Source organism: Diadema antillarum, unplaced genomic scaffold, assembly GCF_040938485.1.
Source record: "Diadema antillarum isolate AM-2024a unplaced genomic scaffold, OU_Dant_1.0 seq00000124_RagTag, whole genome shotgun sequence".
Classification (NCBI taxonomy): domain Eukaryota; kingdom Metazoa; phylum Echinodermata; class Echinoidea; order Diadematoida; family Diadematidae; genus Diadema; species Diadema antillarum.
Window position 1 is genome coordinate 625,175 of NW_027271204.1, and position 18,335 is coordinate 643,509.

General features: G+C 36.8%; 1 protein-coding gene across 1 annotated transcript; it reads right to left on the minus strand.

Annotated features, from left to right (window-relative positions):
• Positions 1 to 1,924: 1,924 nt before the first annotated feature.
• Positions 1,925 to 16,947, minus strand: LOC139727306 (beta-lactamase domain-containing protein 2-like). The gene is made up of 8 exons (XM_071638261.1): positions 16,678 to 16,947; positions 12,557 to 12,720; positions 11,641 to 11,777; positions 9,431 to 9,662; positions 8,242 to 8,432; positions 5,128 to 5,211; positions 3,197 to 3,364; positions 1,925 to 2,552 (listed from the first exon to the last, which is right to left on the minus strand). The coding sequence occupies exons 1-8, from the start codon at positions 16,818 to 16,820 to the stop codon at positions 2,367 to 2,369; spliced, it is 1,305 nt and encodes a 434-aa protein (XP_071494362.1). The 5' UTR covers positions 16,821 to 16,947; the 3' UTR covers positions 1,925 to 2,366.
• Positions 16,948 to 18,335: the final 1,388 nt, after the last annotated feature.

Consider the following 18,335-nt stretch of genomic DNA (forward strand, 5'->3'; position numbering starts at 1 on the left):
TTCATTAAAATCAAGATTGGCATTTAATGCATTTCTCTGTTGTGACATCATTATTGCTATTTCTAGTACTGCCAATACGCGGAGCAAATACAATATATATATATATATATATATATATATATATATATATCCAAAGAGAGAGAGAGAGAGAGAGAGAGATGAGAGTGCGAGAAGGGGTCCCGAGGGCGTTGATCACTAGCTACGTCCGCGAATGCTCTTATCTTCTCGCACTATATACTATGATACTTATCATACATGTACATAATAATTATACATATCACGTATATATATATATATATATATATATATATATATATATATTGATACGTACATACACATTCCCATTCCCATTCTTAAAGGGGATGGCTAGTAACTGATCAGTGGGTATAAGTGGGAATGCTGGGGGATGATTGTTCCAATTCTGGTGGGATTCATTTAAGAGTACATTATAATTATTATTGTGTAAAAAATATTTGCTTCAGAACGGTCTCATATTCAAGTAATGTGCAGTTTAATGCCCCGTCACTGTACAGGCACGCTAACCTGGAAACACTAAACTGTACATACTTAAATATGAGACTATTCTGAAGCAAACAATATTTTCACACAACAATAGAAATATAATGTACTCTTAAATGAATCCCACAAGGATTGGAACAATCACCCCCAGCATTCGCATTGATTCCAACTGATCAGTTACTAGCCATCCCCTTTAAAAAGCGTGGCATCATTTTGTTAGAAGTGTGTCATGTCGGATGCTCCCTTCCGCCAATCAAATTTGCAATAGAGTAAAGGAAAGCGAAGAGCACGTTATCATTGCGGGGTCATGTTACTGTTGCGTTATTGCATATAACGCCTATATCGCTCATCATAATCGTGTAAAATGGACACAATGGTTTGTGCATTTGTGTCCGAGTAGGTAGATACAGTGAAACCCTCTCCGATTTAGATGATGTAATACCACTGTGGTAGCTGCACTCTTAGGGAATTAACATATTAAGCACAGGAAAACAAGACGAAGCCTGACCGATATCTACTTTATTTCGAACGATATCTTATCCTTACCTTCTAAGTTATAGTTTCCTTATTCTAGAGTATTATTACAGTTCTCTAATGATATAGTGATGTAATTTATGGAAGTGGTATATCCCTCCAAAACACGATTCATGATTCATTTAATATTGAGATATTTAAAAAAGCGTCAACAAAGTATCATAATTAAAATGTTTTAAGAAATAAATAATCAGGCCAAGTTCCAACCCCCTTTTCTTTCAGTGATTTCTTGAATAGCAGTTTGAAGAAAAAAAGTTTCTGTATAGACTTTTAATATCATATTTTTAAGCCCGTTCCTTTTACCAATATCTGAAAGTTGTAATCAGTTTATGTATTTTTTTCCATACTAAATAAATTTACCGTTGTTTGAGTATTCTATCGTCATTAAAAGGAAAAGTTCACTGTGGATTAAATGAATTCAACAATATCAGTAGTTTGAGCAGAAGTGGAAGTCTGATGAAAATCAGAAATCGTTTCTGTGTGTATAATAGTTGAAGAGTTTGTTTGCAAAAACCGATAAGTCCATATTTGCCAAATGGAGATATTTGCGATTAAAGGTCAAGAAAAATAGAGAGAATAATAAGAAAATGTTTGCTCCTTTTGACCATAACTTCTAAAATATACCTTTATATATAGTGACCAATATATCATTTAAAAGGTATATCATTTTGTATTTTATGACAGAGGCCATACTTCAAAATCTTCAAAAATTGACTTATCAGTTTTTGCAAACAAACTCTTCAGTTGTACCCAGGTGAAATCACAAGCTGTAGTACAGTCTTCTTATCCATTCAGCGATGGTGAAAAAAAAAAGTCAATAATGGCTAACCTTTGAAGGGATTGTCAGATATTTCTCAAACTTACACTGACGAGTTATGCTAATATTGCTGCACACACTAAGTTGATAATACACATGTCTATCAAGTTGAACTTGCCCTTCATACCATTTAGCTTTAATCATGAAGGTATTCCATTGTTGTTATTGTTGTTGTTTCAAGCTGATTCAAGGATATTTTATTTTTCTTGTTTTCTAGAATTATTTACCGAAACTCGTCCTCCAATATAATTATGAATGCCTTGGTAATTTTCACAAATATTATACTTCTTACAAATTCTTGTCTGCCTATGATTCATGACATTCCATTGTTGGTTGCGTATTACGTTGTGAAATATTTCGATAATTACGCGATGTGATGAAGGGAACTGGTACAAACACCTTCACCGATTTTCAAGAGAGAGAGAGAGAGAGAGAGAGAGAGAGAGGGAGAGAGAGGGAGATAGAGATTTGTACTTATAGTAGAACCCCCTCAAAATTAATGATTTTCAAGCTTTTGTAAACATCTATAAAGACTCTGCACAAGTTGATTAGTCCGAGGATCTTCACCGATAAGATATTGAAGCATGGTGCTACTGACGTAGGCGAATCCAACCTGATGCCCCGGGTCTGCACAGCCGTGTTGTCCGCCAGCTCCTGGGTGCCCAAACATTGTCACTCCGTCCTACACAAAGAAGGAAAATGTCAGGTCAGTCGATCGACGCATTATGTCATAACTCGATGAATATAGACATTAGAATCACGGGCATGAGTTAATTCAGTTATGTAAAAAGAAGTGTGAAATTTTTAGGGTAACAAATAACCCTTTATCGTGTTTATAGCAAACAAATAAATTGACTCAGCAAATAAAAGTAGCGAGGGTCTCATGTGGGATAATCATTTTGGACAGAATTGTTTATGAGAGGGTTATCACACAAATTAAGGCTGTATAATACAAACATTAGCAAATCAAGTTGCGGAAGAGCAGAGTAAATATGAGCCGGTATTGTGTGGAACGTGGTGTTTCGTTGAGGACTTGACTTGAAAAAGAAATCACTGTGGTTTCACAGAAAACTGTGGTAGTGTCATTGTGTTCAAATACGAAACCAGTTACAGTCAAACCTGCCTTAGCTGCCATCATAGTGGCCACCTTCCGTATACGACTATTAAAACAATTCCTTAGAGAGAAAAGCCAACGACCCTGGCTGTAGCGGTCACATGTCTATAACGGTCACTTTTTCGTGTATTCGTGTCCCTTGAGTGGTTGCTGTAGACAGGTATGACTTTATAAGTAATATAGTCATCCTTTACGGCTGATTGGCGACATACCACAAACTTATCAAGTTTCATCATCCCGCGACTGTGGGAGAGAGGAAGACCAAGAGTTCTGTCGACAGAAGGAGGCTCGAAATTCAGAAAATCGTCGATTCTTTCCTTCGACAGCAGAGTTCTGTTAGTAACCGGGTCTATGCCACCGGATGAAATTATTCCATAGAGCTGAAAACAGAAGAGCCTCACATTATAAACCGGAAATGGACATAAATATTTCATGTATTCGTCCTCTCATTCATTCATTCATTTTTCCATTTCTAACAGAAACATAGATATTTTACAGAAATTGAATACATAAATTTCATCATAATACATAATTAAGGATAAGGTTACAAAATATTATAAGTATACTTAAACGCTGGATATAAAAAATATACATTAACACTACTGGATCAAATTTTCAGCTTGTTTAAGGAATTTGTAAAACACCAGAGAAGTTTAAAGGAACTGTACAATACTGGTTGAGGTGGGGATTCATGTTTTGAACATTCCTAAGTGAGATAATGAGAAACCTCTTACAAAATATGAAAGAGCATGTAATTTTAAGAAGGATTCAACGTTATTTGACAAAAATTTTGTTTTCAAATGGCTGAGATATCCAAAAAAGGTAATAATAATAAAAGGCGACAGGCCACGCCTTTTATTAACATCTCTTTGTTTCACCTCGTTTTTAGATATCTCAGCCATTTCAAAACCCGATTTTCATCAAAAAAACAAAAACAAAAAACTTTTGATACCCTTTAGTATTGCATGCTCTTTCACACCTCATAGAGTGGTTTCTTAATATATTGCAAAACGTTAAAAGCTAAATCCTCACTTCAACCAGAACAGTACACACTCTTTACAGGGATAGTGAAATATTCATTAGTTGACAATTCAGCTTTTAAATTTTGTGGCATACTTAAAAACCACTATATGAAATGTTGAAAAGCATACATATAAAAATGGGGTTTGAAATGGATGAGATATCAAAAAAAATATAGTAAAACAATGCAATCCGAATAGAAGGTGGGTCTAACCTTTGATAAGAATAACTTTGTTTTGGATATCTCATTCATTTCAAAAACTTTTTTTTTAATCAAATAAACTTTGGGTTTATTTTAGTATTGTTCTCTTTCATATTTTATAAGATATTTGTAATTATCAAAAAAAAAATCATCATAAAAACACATTAGAAACCTCAAACCCCATAGCAACCGAAACTGTACCACCCCTTTAAAATACGAAATATTAGGTAGAAAATGGAGAACACAACACAAAAATAGATTTATGCTTTTCTTGATGGTGTGTTTAGTCACTTGAAAGTGAAAGTTATCATTACTTTTGACACATTAACGATTAACGATTATCCTCTGAATTACGCCATTGCTTAATGAAAATAGTATTTAGGCCTATGGTTGAAGAATTAATAATGATTACAATGATAATGATGATAAAGTGATAATGATAATTGTGAATTTACACTGCCTATAGTTTATATATACTCAATTGCGTACTGCAATATGATATAACTGAATCAAAAGAAAAAAAATAGATGAATAAACGTATTTATCATAACATACATTAATCATTCAATGAAAATCTTATAAAATAATAAAAGACATGAACAAAAAAAGTTTGATACAACTACATTAATCCATTTATCAGTGAATTGCTTCATATATCAGAAGGATAAATGGAACCGAAAATTATAGGTCTTTATATTCACAAACTTTTTTTTCATTCTGCTCACAGAAATTAATATCAGATATCCGGCAATCCTTCGGTAAAAATTATTGCTCAATCTCTCAAGTTGTAAACTAATTACTTGGCATTTTTACAACATGGAAATAATTATAAGCTATTCATAGTGATCACATTAGCATATTAAGTGCAGATAGCACCACGTCCGTTTTCTACATTGTAGTCATTTTTTTTTTCATGCGAACCTTTGCAAGGCCAGCCGCAGACCCGATACCGTTTGCTGAAGGCAATTCGATGGCTCTGTACGCGGGATCGTTGAAGACTCCGAACTGTCGAAAAGACGCAAAAGTTTTTAATGCCGTTATTGGCTTTTTTGGGGTCCTGCCTTCAGGCAATTTGCCTCGATATGTACATATCATTTTGACCCTAATGAAGTGAAGTGGGTAACTATTTAAGGTGAATAGGAAGATGTAATGACAAAAACAATTTAAGGGGTGATTATTGTATGAGTTTCCGTATATCAGGTGTAAGTACATTTTAGATGTACTTGAAGTATTTTGTAATGCAATTGTATCAGGTTATTGCTCAGTTTACAATGGTTTAGTTTAGTTTAGTTTAGTTTTAATTTTCGCATAAGTGCTAACAATTAAAGTGTTTTTCATGAACATTTCTTTAACAGTCATGCATACTCACACACACAAAAAAAAAAATATACGTACATGTACATGAATGTGTATATGTACATACTTATATCGGGTGTGTTCCCATTTTCACCGCGTTATACAGGTAGGGTGCAGCAGTAGATTGCGTGACCATAGAAAATTGGGGATAAGACCACCTCATCAACGCTTGTAATACAATGGTGTACAGAAATCGTGTGTGAATGCATACATCGTGGTATATTGTACTTGCCTGCCTACCCCTTTATGGTTTATATTTCATGCGAATTTCTTAGTGTTTGTGAAGTTGACGCTAAGAACATTCCCTTGTCGAAAGCTAAGCGGTATCTGTGATGATCATCGTCATAAATAATTTATCAAGCAACAACAAAGGAACATTTTGAAAGACGTATAATAGTAGGTTTTCAAGCCCAACTTCATCAGATTCGCCTTCGATTTAACGATGCGGTCATTCAAGTTCGAGTGAATTTGAATGATCACCAAGATCGACGTTCAAAAAGGTAACAAGCTCATTCAATGTAATTTCATCAGCATGCCGTTTCATGAGTTTCTCACACAAGGGTGTGAAAAGGGCATTCAAATTAGAAAATGCAAGTGCAGTGCATTCAAATTCGAATCAGTGAATCCGTGGAGAGGCTTATGGAATTCAAATTCACGATAAGGCAAACAACTAAAAAGTATGGGCAGTCTTTTTCGTTGTTGCTTTTATTCTTTGAAGTTACTCAGCTATTTGAATATGCACATTAGATATTCCTTGAAATGTGATTTTGACTCATACTGAATAACTCGCATAATCTCACTTTAACAAACATGCATATACACTTTATTCATACACGATTTTAGCTGTTGCTACAATACAGAGTATGCGTGAACATCTCAAATACGGACACAATAATGGGAGATGAAGCATGACATTCATGCTTTAAGATTCGCACACGGCCCAGTCACAAAATTTGATTCGGTTAAAAATGAGCCGGATTAGCCCCGGAATGGAGGGTAATTTACGCTACAGTTCAATTCAGTTCAATTCAATTCAATTCAATTCAATTCAATTCAATTCAATTCAATTCAATTCAATTCAAAATGATTTTATTTCCATATAAAGTAACACACACGGCAGGATTTCGAACTGGGTCCATAAGGAAATAAAACCGTATCGACCCGAGTCGAGCCGTAGAGTCCCGTATATTGACCCGTATCGAACCGTATAAAATCCGCTTCAAGTCCAAACTGAATCCTTTTTGACCCCTATATCTGACCTGTATCAACCCGCTTCGACCCGTACCGACCCCGATGTAAACCTTGTCATCATCAGTTGCATGAAGGCAATGCGATATACGGCAAAGATCCATACGGTTTTACGCTGCTCGTGTGCAGCAGCGGGTCGATGCGAGTCAATGTTGTTCGAACCGGGTCAATTCGGATATCAACACGGAATTGAAATCCGTGAGAAGATTTTGAACATGAAAAAAAAAATCACTGCCGTATCGTGGCCTCCGGAATCCATCAGGAATTGACACGGGTTACAATGCAGGTCAATGCGGGTCTCTACGGCTCAAACCGGATCGATACGGTTTTAATTCCTTATGGACTCGGTACGAAATCCGGTCGTGTGTGACTCTAGCATTGACAACCAACAGAACTGGCGATATGACCCTTCGGTGAAATGGGTCTATCTACAGCTGATCCAATTGCGGCAAATTATGATCGATAATTATGGACACGGGAAACTAAGGAATGAAATCCAAATGGATCAATATGGATTTGGACGTATATATAGGACCCCAAGAATATTCTGGAATATGGCCAGTTCCTAAATGTTACATATACTGTTGGGGATGACTTGAAATTGACAGAAATGTCGACAGGAAAGAAATGCATCAAATACAATTAAGATAGACTTTGGAATGAAAATGAAATATTATTGTATCATCCGATTGTATGACAGTGAAAAAAGGCCCGTAGAAGTTGTGTATAATGTTAATCGAATTTGAACGTTCGAAGTGCGAAGTTGTGTTACTACAAATGAAATTGAAACCGGTATTTGGCACAAATTTGAATGTCTCTCCAGCTGGCGCGAAATTGAATGCCAACTTTGAGTCGTTAAATGGAATGAATTTCTCTCTAAATTGAATGACATGAAATACAAAAGGAATGACGTGAAATGAAGTTGAATACTCAAAGAATTAAAATGAACCGTAAGAGAAGTGAAGTGACCAAAATCACTTGAATTTGAACGCCTTTTCATAAATTCGAATGCAAATCTGATGAAATGGGGCGGGGAAATCCTATATAACAAAAAACAAAACAAAACAACAATCATTACAGCACTTCACTGCCCAGAACAAGACGTATTAATGAACATGCAGAGCAAATGAAAATTAGACATTTAGTAACACAGGATAGACATCTCAACTAATAATAGTCCCCCACCAACAATAAAAAATGAATGCAAATAGAACATTACCTGTGTCAACAACATAATAATTATGACCAGATCTGTGAAAATATTGCAGTACGATCTCACGTTGAGTTTTCTGAATAGAAAAGAAAAAGTAGGTGTGGCGAAGAGCGGGGCAAAGAACGCTTGTAGACAAACTTCACATCCTCGACCTTTGCTACATTGTGTATGTGTGTGTGGGGGGGGGGGGGGGGGGAAGGATGTTCATGTATACGTACGTCTGCCATTTCATTCAAATTGTCCAGCATTTCTCCAAAGGAGTTGGTGGCTATCATGTGCTTTAGAACTTGTCTTCCATCCGAAGTCTGTATACTGTCTAGGAGTTGCAGCAATACCGGCCGACGGTCAACGAGAAGGCGGGCGACGCGGTGGTTGCTTTCCAATGGAAGACCGATGTGGAAATCTATGCCTAAAAGGAAATAGATTTAGACACTGTAATATTAGCAAAAAAAAAAAATTGTGCATATATTCGTGCGAGAGGGTGATTGTATGCTTGTGAAGGCATATAGACATTGCACTTTGAAATGTCAAAGATTACAAAAACAGAGATTATTAAAGTTAGAACGGTGAATGAGTCCTGAGGACTTGATTATCAAAGATTATAGGCGTAATAGGCATGATAGGTATGAAACGTAATCACCTTTACGCATGTGAACTGCACATTGGTAAATTTGGCGCCAGTAGCAGAGGGAAATCACCAAAGACCATTTTTATCAAGGAGATATAAATATGATTTTATGATTTATACTGTAGGATTTGGTTCTTACTGAGAATACAGATTTTCCGTTATGCCGCACCCAGCTAGCGTTAAAAAAAAGCAAATACAAATTCCTCCCCTTTCTCCCTCTCCTTAACGTGTCTCACGCGATCACTTTGTTTTCTTTCTCTTTTTACAACTGTCTATACCGTTCCTCGCCCTAATGTTTAGTTTACAGTTAGATATTCTGAAGGATCATTATTGCAAATGATTGTTAATTCGGAAAATGAAATAGGTTCGTTAGTCCGAAGGTTCGTAAGTATGCACCTTCTTTTCATTTTCGGTTCAAGAAACCTTCAGAAGAGCGAACATTATTTCATTTTCTAATAAAAATACTTAATGGGGAATTACGACCCTTATTTCATTATTTCAGATTCACAAACCTTCGGAATAACGAAAACGAACCTTATTTGATTTTCGGATTAAAGAACATTTTTTTTTTTCATTTTCGGATTAATGACCATCTAACAGTTTGTCTAAGTACGCCTATTGAGATTGCGTTCCTGAAAACGGACCTTCGGAAAACGAACCTTCTTTCATTTTCCAATCAACGAACCTTCGGAATGAATGTATATACAGTATACCATTTCGTCCCTTTTCTGAATAAGGAATCAAATTGACTGACTGAACGTGCTATTGGTTGACATTACCGAAAGGCTCGGCTATCTCCTCCTTGAAAAACTGCCCCAGAGTTCGATGTTGAGGGTCAACTCGACGCAAAAGCTCATTGGTTAGTGGTCCAAATGTGAAACCATGGTAACCATGGGTGTGGCCATCATACTCCCATTGTGGCTCTGTTCTGGCCATGAGTTCACCTGCCTTGGCAACGTCTTGTAGCAACTCCAGGCTCAATCCAGGTGGTGCGGATACAGGAAGCCCCGCCTTTAAAAGGGTAAAGTACTACTTCGGTCATGTGTGAATCACATATCATACATGCAATTTTATGAGAATAATTCACATAAGAATGGATTTCCTCATTGAGATGTAATAGCATGTCGATAATTACTTTCTACATTGTACAATTTAGTGTTATTTTCAATTGCACATTCTTTTAAGTTTGTTTGTGAATGTGTGTTTCAAAAACAAATTAACATTGTAATATACTCATTCGAGGAGGTGAGAGGAAAAGGAGTGGGCACTGGATTAGTGTCTTTTGAACCATCCTCGGAGCCGCACTCCCCAAGAGACCACTCCACTAACTAGATTACTGCCGCTTGGCCGCACAGTGCACATGCGCAATCCTTGTCAACAGGCTGGTGGGTCTCACCCCTCCCTGGCCAGAACCTGGATTACTCCACGTGGTACTGGTGGGTGGTGTATACTGGTGCATTACTGGTGCTTTTAATACCCATTGCTGTGCCTGCAAACAACACTGGTGCATTGTGATGTGCAGTGAACTGGTTGCATGGTCACATTTTGAATTTTGCAGCTAGTATTCAAGGTATTATAATTTATGTGCATTTACATGTCCATGTACTATAAGATTTCTTGGGAACAAATGTACTTTGCATGCTATTATGGTGAAATAACTTTTACATGAAATGGAAACAAATTAACACAGACTTAAAAACATTTAATGATAATGATTAGCAGCATCAATAATAATATACTGATTGTAAGAATATGAAGGAAACATGAACAGCTGAGCAGTGGAACACAGGCCGTAATAATGTCTGATGATAATAATAATTGTAATACCAAGCTAGCACAGAAAATACCAACCACAACAGCAACAACCATCATAAAAATACCCATTCAGCTTTCAAATAAGAATAAAACAAAAACAGAGAGACAGACAAAAAAAAGCGCCATGGTGAATATCTTATCAGGCATACAGTGATACAGGACATGTGAGATAGTTCAGCTCTCACTGAACTCTCACATGTTTTCACCGTACACCAGGCAAGGAGGCAAGTTATTTCACCAAGATTAGGTCCTATAGTAGTCTCCATCATGACCACTCTGTTGTAGATTCGAGCCCTCCTACCTCAATATATCCCCAGCATACAACAACAAAAAAAAACATTCAAATAGTGTTTTCATCCCTTGGAGAACTAAAATTGCTCACAAAAATATGTTAGTGGTACCAGAAAAAACATGTCTTGGCGGATGTACGCAAGTTTCCCAAAAAATATGACAAGAGAACCAACACGAGCGAACAATGAAGTGATATATCAGACTAAAGAAAAACCCCAACATCTGCTGATCTACAGGTGAATTTCGTCAGCACTAGTCAGGATTTACACTTGACATTGCGTCGTAATTTGATTAAAACAAGAACAAAACAATGGCTATTGTTAAACAGTTACATTGTCAAAACTCAACTTCTTCTTGGCCGATTTTCAAAATTTTTGTATCTATCGAGAGCTGAATTCTTAGACTAGCAGTTCCCAAGAGTATATGCCTTGTGAGCCTGCATAAAGAATGTAAAACCCTCATACACGTCCTTGTGAACACACACAAGTCAACTGGCCTGTCCATACTCCTAACGATAGAGGGCCAAATCACCGCGGCCCCGAGGATCGAACATCAAACAGCAGTGATAACGATCAGACTGACCTCGTTACGTAAGAGGTCGTTTACTTGTTCGTTGGGGCACTGATCCCTTGTAATCCTGTGTTGAGTGATAGGGAAAACCCTCAGGGCACAGTGCCCACTCCTTTTTGTCTCACCTCCCTGGAACATACATGTAATTTCACCTTACCATCAGATTTCTATCAATCAGTCACTACGTTGTTTTAAGTGAATGTTACTCTTACTTAGCAGATTAACTTATAAATGCGTTAGGAATTTCTCTTTCAGATTTCTTTTAAAGTCTTTTACCATATGACCAGACCGTTCATAAAAAAAGTTCAATGACCTTATGCTCCATCATGTCTTTGACGGTGACCTTCTCTTTGCCCTTCTGTGCAAATTCCGGCCAGTAGTGGGCCACTGGTTTGTTGTAGTCCAGCAAACCTCGATCTACAAGCATGGCAATGCACACTGACGCAACTCCTACATAGAGAAAAAAGAAAAGAATGATAATTACAATACGGGAAATAAGGTTTGAAGTAACAATCTCCTTGATTATTGATAGAGGACACATACAGTGACTAAACGAATTCAAACAGAAAATTCCATACTTACCTAAACAAGAAGAACAAAATAAAACCTCAATAACAGACCAGAGGTGCAGTTTTAATTAAATGGGAGTATGGGGCCGCAGCTCACCCGGCAAAGTTTAGACAAAAGGCCGGATAGAACTAACTTATACTCTCTGATAACTATCAATGTGCATGGAAAATTCATAGCTTTGCGTAGGAATAAGTTGATATTAAAGTTGTAAAATTCTGCTAGGATAATAAGAAATTGGTGTGTTGCCAAATCACTCCATCTGCAGCAAGAGACGTCGCCCCCCCCCCCCTCACGTTCCATTTCCGGACTTTGCCTGTGTGTGAGAAAGCTACTCTCTTCTTCGAATTAGAATACGTCTGTGGCTCAACATGATTGTGTATCATGAAAATACCTTATATCAGTACAAAGAGTGTCACAGGGGGTACTCTAATTAAATTTCCTGATGCAAAACCTTGCTACACGTGTAAGAACACGAACATCTGATCATTTGTGTCGTTTCACATCTGTCATTGTGATGATAAATCTCGCAGGGGTATTTTCGATCAACCTTCTTCTCATTTCTGTTAGCAAGTTTGAAGACAGGTTTACCACAATCATCATGCCTGAAACGGACGTTCACAATAATTCAGAAACAATAAAAAAACAAAGATGGAATTCACCTTTCGTTGATGAGAAGAAAATGGAGATGGTGTCTTGCCGCCATTTCTGCTTGCTCTCATAATCTGCAAAGCCACCCCAAATATCGACGACTTTCTTTCCCCGATGATAGGCAGCAAATGCCGATCCTCCTGTACGGGGATCTCGACCACTCTCAAAGTTTGCTCTGTGTCAAAGATAGAACAAGGGTTAATTATTTTAGAAGATTATTATTTGAATGAAAGATCAACCGTTTTGTCAACTACGAAATATAGTCCAGAACTATTAAGCGGGGGGCCGAAAGCTAAAAACAGAGGTCGAGTTTCACTCTCTCTACAAACTATGCAGACCATGCTTATTTTCAAGTTTTAATTGTAACAAACAACATTCCACTGGTCTACCTAAAAAAAAAAAAAAATGTTGCGAAAGCCTCCAAATCCAAGATGGCGTCCAAGATGGCCGCCATATTTACTGAATTTGTTATTTGAAAGATAGAATTTGATATAAACATAAGATTTCAACGAATTTGATATGAACATAAGATTTCAACGAATTTGATGTCATATGAAAGAGAATAAATTGTTTTACAAGTTGATACCATTTTTGTTGGTTATTGTGGTAACTGGATCTAAATTTTAAGGAAGAAACTCATTTTTTGATATTTTTCTGAAAAATGAAAATCATGAAAATGCTTGATTCAGCATAAATCAAAGAAAGACTTAAGGATTATCCTGAAACGTCTCAAGAATCTTGTTTGACATATAAGTAATATTTGGAGAAAATTAGGGGTCAGTACTATTTTTGGTTCAGGAGTTATAATGTCTCAAACTTGAAAACTCATTTTATGTAAAAAAAAAAGAAAAGAAATGGCCACTCTAGTTGTGACAAGACCTTGTTGGTCGTAGAAGTCTGCCCGCGCCAAGACTACTACACGCACCACTGGCACTGCTACACGCGCCAGTGCCAGTGGTGCTTGTAGTAGTCTTGGCAAACGCAAACTTTTTCTCCAACAAACAAGGGTTTGTGCCTGCAAACTAACTTTTCATACCAAGTGTTAAGCTCAGGTGACGCTGATCGCTATCATTTTAACGTAGATTGTTCTGAAGCAGATGAGATGAAGCAAAAAAAAAAATATATTTTTCAAATAGAGGTAGAAGCTTGAAACTTGGCACCAATCTTGCTATAGATAGTTTAAGACAAAATTTACACCAACCACTCAAAAAATTCAAGATGGCGGACATCAAAGTTGTATTGCGCCAAAGTAAATGTATTATTTCGATTTTGATACAATTTTGTCTGTTTTGCTATCTATTTATATGTTTTTATATATTCTGAATGTAATGCTATTTTGAACCGTCTTAGGGTTTTTTTTTTGGAGACATTTTTCAAAATGCTTTCTCTAAAAAGTAAAAAAAAAATGACATTGAAAAATGTTTATAGAAACCATGTAGAAATTAACATCTTTACCATATAGTTGATATTTGGAGAAAATTAGAGGTCAGTATTGTATTTGGTTCAGGAGTTATAATGTCTCAAACTTGAAAACTCATTTTATATGATATCATGTATTTACACGCATCTGTTCCCAAAGATTTCACAGAGGGTCAAATACAGAGGTATCAACTTGTAAAAAAAATTATTCTCTTTCATATGACATAAAATTCGTTGAAATCTGATGTTTTTATCAAATTCTATCTTTCAAATAACAAATTCATTAAATATGGAGGCCATCTTGGACGCCATATTGGATTTGGAGGCTTTCGCAACAAATTTTGAGATAGATCAGTGGAATGTTTTTGTTACAATTAAAACTGGAAAATAAGCATGGTCTACTCAGTTTTCGTGCTTTAATGTTTATGATGAGAAAGCACCTGTTGTAGACTTTGCTAAATCATCGTTTCACAGTGGAACAAAATAATGATCTGTCTTTGGATTGCGTTAACGTATTGTGAACGAAAAAAAAAAAGGACGATATTCATAAACAAAGTGATTTATACATTTCTGGAAAGCTTAAGTCTCTAGTAATATGAATAATTAACTTTCAGAAGGTAAAAACGTCTCCAGAACGATGGAGAGATGGTGTTTTGAGACCCTTTTTAGACCACCTGAACCCGATCTGACGGCGAAATTTTGGTGACCCAAATTATGAAGTCACGAAATGTGCGCTACAGTGGTATGCACTCCATCAACACAGTGGGCTCCGTCTATGGAAGACCGTTGCGGACATAATACGTTTGGGGCATACGTATGGAAACGGGCATACGTATGCAACTGTCTTTAGCAAACGTTTGCACGCTGCGAGGGCATACGTTTGCAATTTTTTGTTCTTTTTTGCTTTTTTAGCAAACGTATGCCGTTTTTATACGTATGCGCAGAATGCCAGTAAATTGATTTTCAAGGCAACCAATGAAGTTAGCTGTTAGAACCAGCTGATCAGCTCAGTACGGCTCAGGTCTGCTCAGATCATCTCAGTATGGCCAATAAAACTCAAGTGGAAAAGAATTGCGGTAAGTGCAAAAGTCCCCCCCCCCCAAAAAAAAAAACAAACAACAAAACAAAACAAAACAAAAACAAAAACAAAAAACAAAACAAAACAAAACAAAAACAAAAACAAAAACAAAAACAAAACAAAAACAAAAACAAAACCCATCTTCAGCTCATTGAAGAAGACAGATTTAACCATGTTCCAGCTGAGGAACTAACAAGGTACGGTGTGAGATTTCCACGTACACATAAAACGAAGTACCTTGGTCGATCAATATTGCATACATATGCGCAGTAAATTAACATACGTATGGAATGGGGCATATGTATAATAGATAACATGCAAACGTTTGCTAAACATCCTACAAGCGTTTGCCGAACAACACTTGCTGATTGGTCAATTAGCAAACGTTTGTTAAAGGCAGTTGCATAATGTATGCCCGTTTCCATACGTATGCCCCAAACGAATTATGTCAGCAACGGCCTTCCATATCCGTCACCTCTCCCTCGCTTCTTTTACAAACCCGACTTTGCCACTGTCACTATCAGTATCATTGTCACTGTCATCACTCAATTCACTTTCGATGTCAAACTCAAAGTCTTTCCGTACAATATAAGGTGAAAATTGGACGTTTTAATGTCTCAGCCGAGAAAGCAGACGCGACTAAAGACAGGCCAGATATTGCATCTGCTCACCAAGCAATACGTGCTTTATGAATGGCGGCCTCGGTGTCCCGCTGCACTCGTAACGGGTTTTGTTCATTTCGTGACGTCATATTTTAGGGCTCGAAAAAGCTGTTCCGGAGCGAATATCGGTGGAGCAAATCATTCAGTTTTAAATCGCGATTTCTCAGTGGCGCGAAGATCATTTAATAAGTCACATAACAAAAAAAAAAATCAGTTTTAGGAGACATTTCCCTCTGCTTTGACACCTTCTTATTATGATTTTCTTGCTTTTAATGTCTCATTCACCATGATTTAACGGTTAGACGAATGTTTTTAAGATACATGATGATCTCATTGAAAATGATGCATGCTCTTTTAGAACATAAAGCCAAATGAATACACTTTTATTATTATCATTATTTATTTGACCAGGCAAAGAATATGGGATACATATCATAAATATTACAAACATGAAACAAAAACCAGAATGAGCATTACAAAATAATACACTGCACTGTACATGTTGCACAAAATCAAAATGGAATAAATCGAGACAACATGAGGGTCAGGGCACACAAAAGTTAAGCAAGACATTTGACATTGCCCGTATGCATGTGAGCCTGCTCATGTTACCCCTAAGAAACATTTAACAATTATTCAGAACTAAAAAACTATCACTCGACCCCAGATATAACGCCATGGCCCGCATCAAACTTCAAAACATGAAAACCACAATAAAATTCCAGTATAATCATCCAACCAGTGACTCCGTGGCCCAGAGCACGCCTTGTGAAATAAATTATACAATAATGAATTTACAATCCATACATTAACTGATTTAAAAAACTGAAGAAAAAAAATTCAACGTTAGCAGATTCCTGGATTTCCACCCAATCCCCAACCCTAAACCTTTGACCTCATAAACAATAATCACATAACCCATAACGTTACCTTTAACGACTAACTTACCTGAAAATTTTTAACGACGACTCACCTGAAAGCCTTTAGGACGTCTTCGAATCCAGGAGCTACATAACCCTCTGTGACGACAGGTGGTGGAGTCTGAAAGAATCTTGGCAGGAACACCACCAAGATGGCTGTCACACCCATAAGGGCAGCATTCTTCATCAGCCCCATAATTACAGCAAGGAGTTACCAGATTACAGTGACTCGGCAGTTCTGACTTTACTCCAAGAAGTGCGAGTCAGTATACGATCAAGAACCAGAGCGGAGACTCAGGCCCACTGTGTTATCGTTCGATCAAAGAACAGGCAGTTTGCACTTCACCAGACACAGTAGAACTTGTCTAAAATATTTGATTGGCATAATAATATATAATCAAATAAAAAATCTGCCCAAAGGGTGCCTAGGAACAGGACGAAGCTCCATTAGCAAAATATGCACTTTGGACCTTACTCAGACTGAGAAAAGAATTAGTATTTGATGCATCATGCTCATGCGCATTCTTGTCGCTTTTTCTTTTTGTGTTTTTTCAGCAATATATATATATATATATATATATATATACATATGTATGTATATACCTATATATATATATATATATATATATATATATATATATATGTATATACCTAGATATATATGTATATATATATATATATATATATATATATATGTCATGAATTGCACTGTCTGTGATTGTCATAACAATGTATCATCATTATCATTAATGAGAATACATATAATGTGTGTGTGTGTCTGTCTGTCTGCCTGTCTGTGCGCGTGTGAGTGTGTGCCTTCTTACAGCGTGATTTTGGAAGTTAAAGTTAAATGTTTGGGCAGTAAGCTAGCTCAGTCGGTAGCTCGTCTACTTCACGATCCAAGGGACTATTCCCGATTGTCATAACAATGTATCATCATTATCATTAATGAGAATACATATAATGTGTGTGTGTGTCTGTCTGTCTGCCTGTCTGTCACGATCCAAGGGACTATTCCCGATTGTCATAACAATGTATCATCATTATCATTAATGAGAATACATATAATGTGTGTGTGTGTCTGTCTGTCTGCCTGTCTGTGCGCGTGTGAGTGTGTGCCTTCTTACAGCGTGATTTTGGAAGTTAAAGTTAAATGTTTGGGCAGTAAGCTAGCTCAGTCGGTAGCTCGTCTACTTCACGATCCAAGGGACTATTTTCCCGAGTCCAACTGAGCAATGTTGTGTGTAATCATAATGCCCCCTCTTGTAACAGGCAAAAAGCTCTGTCCCTCGGATAGGACGTAAAATGAAGGTCCCATGGTATTGTGTCAGAGAGTCGCAACTCATGCATGTATAAGAAATCCCTCTTCATGTATTCCTCGCAATCAATGAGCAGACTAACCAGACTGACAAAGATAGAGGAATGTATAGAATAATAACTATTTTAACATGCATTGTCAACTTGGGTGTAGATGCAAGTGTGTCCATATAACGCCGGTATTCGTTTACATATTTATTCAATAATACCCTTTCGCAATTATCTCGTTTACGCTATGCAATGCGGAGTAATGTGAATGCTTGTGTGGGTGTATGAAAATATGTGATGCATGTGTCAAAGTTTTTGCCAAAGGAAAGCGTGTAATTGTATCCGTTTCTGTCTTTTTTAATATGAATGTCTTAATGTCTGACGGTTTTAAATGATATATCTGTGT

Bases quoted from the DNA above. Each gene is read 5' to 3' on its own strand.
- LOC139727306 (XM_071638261.1), bottom strand. From the start codon at position 16,820: ATGGGGCTGATGAAGAATGCTGCCCTTATGGGTGTGACAGCCATCTTG. The intron at 11,778-12,556 runs GTGAATTCCATC...TTCTCTATGTAG, and splicing joins TTTCTTCTCATCAACGAAAG to GAGTTGCGTCAGTGTGCATT. The intron at 2,553-3,196 runs GTATGTCGCCAA...TTCTTTGTGTAG, and splicing joins TGAAACTTGATAAGTTTGTG to GACGGAGTGACAATGTTTGG.